The 6,583-nt window shown below is 40.4% G+C and overlaps 1 protein-coding gene across 1 annotated transcript; it reads left to right on the forward strand.

The window, feature by feature from the left end:
* Positions 1-1,386: 1,386 nt before the first annotated feature.
* Positions 1,387-4,745, forward strand: LOC131045641 (probable leucine-rich repeat receptor-like protein kinase At5g63930). Its single transcript, XM_057979253.2, has 2 exons — positions 1,387-3,961; positions 4,059-4,745. Exons 1-2 carry the CDS (start codon positions 1,435-1,437, stop codon positions 4,439-4,441), a joined length of 2,910 nt encoding a protein of 969 aa, XP_057835236.2. The 5' UTR covers positions 1,387-1,434; the 3' UTR covers positions 4,442-4,745.
* Positions 4,746-6,583: the final 1,838 nt, after the last annotated feature.

The following is a 6,583-nucleotide window of genomic DNA, read 5'->3' on the forward strand; positions in this document are numbered from 1 at the left end:
GAAGCCATTGTTAATGTTATTGGTTGTTTCTTGAAGGTTGACATGGCTTCAAAAAAATTCACTCTCTCTACTTATGCTTGTGTTTTGCTGGAATTTGATTTATCCAAGGCCTTTCCTAGAGAGGTTGTGCTACAAGTTAATGGTGATCTTGGACCTAGCCTATTGATTATGAAAGTATTCCTTTTCATTGCAGATGTTGTTTTGCTACTGGTGTTTTCTTGTTCCTTCAACTCTCTCTTAAGTGGTCTTGTTCAACTTGGTGGAAGAATGCTCTTCCTAAGAATCTTACTATGTACCTTGATGGTTCTACAATGAGTCAAAGGCTTCAAAGTCTCCCTCTTTTAGCCCTGATACTTCCCTTCCTGATCCTGATGGATCTTTTTTTGTGGCTTGAAACGTTAAGTCCTGATTTCAACTGAGGTTCATGTTAAGACCATTTCACCTCCTCATCCATCAAATAATAAAGTTAAATGTGTCAGATCTTCTAAGGATGTTTCTCCTCCCCATGGTGCTTTTCAATTAGATTTAATTGAAAACTCATCTTGGATAGTAGTTCATAGGAGGAAAAAGGCCCCTCCTAAATTAGACTCTCTTCTACATGTTAATCCTTTGGATGTGAAGTTTTTAATTCAGCATTATGACCTAGTTAGGCCTAAACTATTTTGACCTGTTTTTCATTTTATTGTTGTTGTTGTTATTTTTTAGCTATTTGTAGATTCTGTTTTGTTTTGACTATGTTTGTTGTTTATCTATGAGGTTTTGGGCCCCTTCAAAACCCTTCTTAGCTTAATCAAAAAAATTGAAGGTTTCATGATCTAAGCCATCCCTTTATTAAAACACCTAACTAAAACTATAAATTAGTATGCGAAATTCGTCATTATACAAATATATAGACTAAATTATTTGGAATAATCAATATGTGAATAACAATGAAAAAGACTAAGCTAGATTTTCATTATAAAAAAATACAAAATTGATTAAATTGACAAAAAAAAAATGTCAAATTTATGCTCACTTCACAATCCCATAGTCAAAATTATATTAAATATCACCCTTTGTTGAATGCACTCTACTTAAATATCATAAGGTTGGTTGATTGGGGCAACCACTTCCTCCACTTACACTTATTGTCTTGCGATTTTTATGTGTATGTAATGTTTGTTTGATTCAAACTTACCCATTTCAAAATTATTGAGTATGATTTTTTATCCACCCACTTTTCTTTTTTTTTGTGAATATATATACTACTACTCTTATATTAATAAAAATGTTGACCCCTATTCAACAAAAACATTTACCACTCCATAAATAAATGAATAGATAATTCTATTTTTATCCTTCCACTGTTTGAACTGAATTATATTTAATAAAGAGTGTGAAGTCCTTCGTCCTGTCCATCTGTTCTGTTAACACTGTCATTCGGTAATTGCAGCGATGGCCTGTTTTGCGGTTTATCTGGCACTCATTTCAGTTGTAGCAGTGAGTATAAAGGCGACGGCCATCCCACGGGATGCGGAGTCACTTGTGGCTCTGAAACAGAGCTTCGCTGCCTTTCCCCTCGACGACTGGCTCCAAGGGAACCTCTCCAACTTCTGTAATTGGACGGGCGTCACCTGTGACCACTCCAACCAGAACGTAATCGCCCTCAATCTGCAAAATAAGGCCATATTTGGCTCATTCCCAGTTAACATCCCCACCTTTAGCCGTCTCACTACACTGAATCTTTCCTCTAATTTTATAACTGGCCAAATTCCATCCTCTGCTTTCGCGTCTTGCTCTGCTCTCGCTTTTCTTGATCTGAACCGCAACAATCTCACCGGCACTCTTCCGTTATCTCTCTCCAACTGTACGGCCCTTAAAATCCTCGACTTGTCCGTTAACAAGCTAACCGGCCCTGTACCTTACAGCCTCTCGAAGCTATCGAAGTTAGAGCAGCTCAACTTCCGTGATAACAATTTCACAGGCCTAATTCCTGATTCTCTATCAAACTGTACCAATTTGGTATCGCTAGATCTATGTTTTAACCTCTTTATCAATGGAACCATACCCAAAGGGCTTGGCCTTCTCACCCGACTGCAAAACCTGGGTCTAACCGGTAACTCTCTCTCTGGTCTGTTATCCGCGACCGTTATCTCCAATCTGACTCAACTCCGGATATTGAAGGTGGGACAAAGCAATATGACCGGCCCGATTCCTTCATGGCTCGGCCAAATGCCATTCCTGGAACAGATATGGATGGGATCAAGTCTATACGAGGGGAACATTCCTTCTTCGCTCGGGAACATATCGTCTCTCTCCCTTTTAGCCCTCTACGATTCCTCCCTCTCCGGTAATATTCCCAAATCACTCGGCCAACTTTCCCGCCTAACCCAATTGAGCATCTCATATAATTATCTCACAGGCTCCCTTCCGGCAGAGCTGGGGAATCTTACAATTTTACAGCTTGCACGAATGAGGGGAAATTCGTTAAGCGGAAGTATTCCGATCCAGTTTGGCCGATTCAAATTCCTTCAACGATTTCAAGCGGAATATAATAACTTCAGTGGAAGGATTCCAACGGAGCTGAGCAACTGTTCGGCCTTGGGTCTTCTCAAACTCAATGGCAATCAGCTAAGCGGAAGCATACCCCCACAGCTGGGTCGCTTACGCCTCCTAGCGGAACTCAATTTGGAGCAAAATCAATTGTCGGGAACGATACCGGAATCGCTTTCAAACTGCACCGATCTTCAGGGTCTGTCCCTCGGCTACAATCTGCTACACGGTAACATTCCTCCTGCTGTTGCAAGCCTGCGGAATATAGTTCTTTCATTTTCAATGCCCCGTAATCTACTCGCTGGAAAAATTCCAGCAGAAATAGGGGGTATGAAATTTGTTACTGTGATTGACCTGGCCGGCAATCATTTAGGCGGCGAGATCCCGACGAGCCTTGGAAACTGCGTGGAGCTGCTGCAACTGAACCTTTCAAACAATCGATTTAGTGGTCAAATTCCGCAAACATTGGGCACACTTATTACTCTTACGAACTTGGATCTCTCTCTCAACAATTTATCTGGTCCCATACCAAGTTACCTTGGCGACATGGCAACTCTCCTGTTTCTGAATCTTTCTTATAACCATCTCTCTGGTCCTATTCCCAACCGAGGTGTGTTCAGAAATCGTTCAGCCAGCTCTTTCATTGGGAATTCTGATCTGTGCAGTCTAGAATGCCCGAAACCATCAGCTCAATCCTCCAGCGGTCTCTCGAAATTATCCAAGTTCCTTATTATCTTGGGATCGTTTGCTTTTGGAGCTGTTGTTCTAACAGCCATGGTGTACTTGTATGTGCACAGGAGAAAAGAGAGTGCTTCAGACACCAATTATCGGTACCCAGGACAGAAGGATTTGGCCTTGGTCAAATTAAATCACAACGAGTTGTTCCATGCGACTACTGGTTTCAACCATAAAAATATAATCGGTTCAGGTAGAATGGCAACCGTGTATAGTGGGAAGCTAAATCTATCAGGCAGTGAACAAGATGTAGCTGTGAAGAGATTCAAGGAGGAAATTGACGGCAGTGTTGCAGTGAGCGAGAGCCTGATTGCTGAAATCCGAGCACTGGCCACAACAAGACACCGTAATTTAATTCGCTTGTTGGGCTACTGTTTGGCGTCAAAGAGCATTGCTTTAGTTATGGAGATGATGCCGAATGGAACCTTGGCATCACACATTCAAGAAAAGACGCTAACCTGGAGCATATGCTTGAGAATTGCACGGGGCGTGGCTCAGGGTTTGAAGTACCTTCATTATGAATGTCCGCAGCCAATTTTACACTGCGATTTGAAACCGTCCAACATCTTGCTCGACATGGACTTGGAGCCCGGGATTGCTGATTTCGGAATTTCAAGAATTCTGAAACACGATGACTTGAGCCGTGGATTTAGCACTTCCAATTTGCAAGGATCCATTGGTTACATGCCACCAGGTAAGTGCGTCTTGTCTATGACAAACCCACTCAAAACAAATTGTCTATTGTATTTTATAAGATCGACATTTCTTGTGTGTTTGTTGTTCTTTTCCAGAGTATGCATTAAGTGGGAGAATGACAGCGAAAGGAGACGTGTACAGCTATGGAATTGTGATTTTAGAAATGGTCTCAGGACACAATCCAACGTCCGAGATGTTTAGTGAGGAAAACCCGCTTCCAAAGTGGGCACTGGGGACTTCCGTGAATGGCACGACATTTCAAGTAATTGCTCCTCATCTTCACAAGCTTGAAGACGAGGCAGAAGACAGGGAGCAAGAAATGATTAATATGGTGCACTTGGGATTGGCCTGCACCTCGCCCAGACCTGAAAATCGCCCAACAATGAATGAGGTAGTTAGAATTCTGGACAGAATCTCGGATGCCAATACAACAACTACACTTCCTTCGATCATGAAGCTGATTGAATCAGCTCACTAGGTTGGTTATTAAGTTTCGCTAATCTCAATGCGAAATTGTTTTGTGATGTAATTGTGTTCACCCTATAGTTAAGACTAGCACTTAGGAGTTGTAATAGATGTCAAGTTGAAGAATATTTTTGATAATATTTAGCCGATAGGCTATATTAGATAGGCTTTTCCTAAAACCTGTCTCGCTCTGGAATTCTGTCTTCCATCCGGATTCATGTTGTCTGAAGATTGATCGAACAACTATCAAAACAGCTTTCGAGTGATCTGAAAATCTGACACTCTGAAAACAAAATGTTGACTCGGCATTTAATTTAGAGATCTGTGTATCAAATCTCATTTAATTTAGAGATCTCCGAATCAAATCTCAATCACACGCATTAAATATAGTTAGATCTAAAAAGAAAAAATCTAAGTTAAATGCATTATAGATCTGATTTTCGTTTCCTGCGAATACATTAAAGCAGTAGCTTTCCTTGCAAACTCTTATAGCAAGTCATTATTTGTGCGAAATCTTGACGGAGTCACTTGCCACAGTCTCGAGGAGTTTTACTTTTCAAAATCTGTAAGTACTATGCAGCTGGATCATCTTTTAGTTGTGGTAGATTTTTCATTCTAGGACAATTCTGTTTTTATCAGATTATTAAAAATGTTTTATCCAAAGCGTGCTTCTTCTGATTTATTACGTGTCGAGAAGTTGTCGGTGTGTTTTCAGGACATGCTTTCAAAATTTCCCGTCCCATGCAAGACAAAATCTCACCCTCTCTCCAAACGTGCAACTTTAGAACTCAAAAATACAAAAGCAAACCAAAATAGACTCTCTGTTTTCAACATTTAGATTGCAACATCTGAAAATAATTCAATTCCAATCAAATGAAAGAATATATCAATTACATTCACAGCCTTCTAATGGCCTTTCACACTGCTCTTGTTCCTACTAAACTAAACCACCTCTCTGGGTAAGCTTATTCTGCCTAATATCGCCCTTCTACCAACACCATATTGGCTTTCTTACGCTCAGCCTGAATTCTAATTCTCTGCTATTGAGCAAATAACACACATCTTTTCTTCACCTAACTCTGTCTTCACAATTTGGCCGCTTCTGTCCTTCCACCCCTACTACGCAGCCACACCAATCCTTCTCTTGTGCAACCCACACACTCATGTGATGAAAAGACACTAATTTTCTTTGGGCAGTTCCTACTCTCTCATCACCCCCTGTCACCATCGATGCCTCTTTCTCTTTATATCGTTTTACTCTTGTGTTTGCAGTGATTCCTATTCTTGGATCGATGTCTTTGATCACCATGCCTGTTCATTTCATGTCTTTTCACATTCAGCAACTATCTTTTCTTTCACGCACTTCCTCAGACCCCTCTTCTCTGCGCAACAAGTATTCAAAAATTGTCTTTCTCATCCACATTTCTCCTCTCTTGCAAATCACTGCACAACCATCTTCATTTTCTCTGACCTTTTCTTGACCTTCGTTTCATTTGGTTTTTTCTTCCCTATTGATAGGGAGAACCAAAGGACTTATTTTTGTTTAATTTCCACATGGATTATTTGCTTGAAACGACAGCTACACTCCAAATCAACGGGTTCAAAAGTTTTGCATTTGTTCATTCCTCAACGCTGTATGTTCTGCCAATTGCACTTGTCCGGAAGCTTGTAAAGCGTTTTCTATAAATTAATTTGCTCGATTGTCTCAAAAGATTTATCAACGGATGTATAACCCGTGATTACAAATCGTACATGTTGTTTATGCATCGCTATTCCCTATACATGACTATAGGGGCAAGTCACAACTAGAACTTCTGACAATATGCTTTGTGAATTGATTGATGTCCATGCCCTATTCCAAGCCTCCACCTCAGCACAGGTCTACAACCAGAGAGCATAGATAATATTTTAATTTACTTGTTGATCACAGCTAGCTGAAGAGAGATATGCGATGAAAACTGAGACAAATAAAAAATTTGATGCAAACAAACTGAAAGTCTTTTTGGGTGATGTCATTTAGCTCGGTACACTCCTGCATCACCCTCCACTGATCAAATTCTACAGAAAAAAGGAGATTGGGCTCGTCTCAGCAAACCCATCTCTGGAGAATGGAACCAAGGTGATACATTTTATTTGTTTTTTATGTCCATAGTGA

Source organism: Cryptomeria japonica, chromosome 2 (assembly GCF_030272615.1).
Source record: "Cryptomeria japonica chromosome 2, Sugi_1.0, whole genome shotgun sequence".
Classification (NCBI taxonomy): domain Eukaryota; kingdom Viridiplantae; phylum Streptophyta; class Pinopsida; order Cupressales; family Cupressaceae; genus Cryptomeria; species Cryptomeria japonica.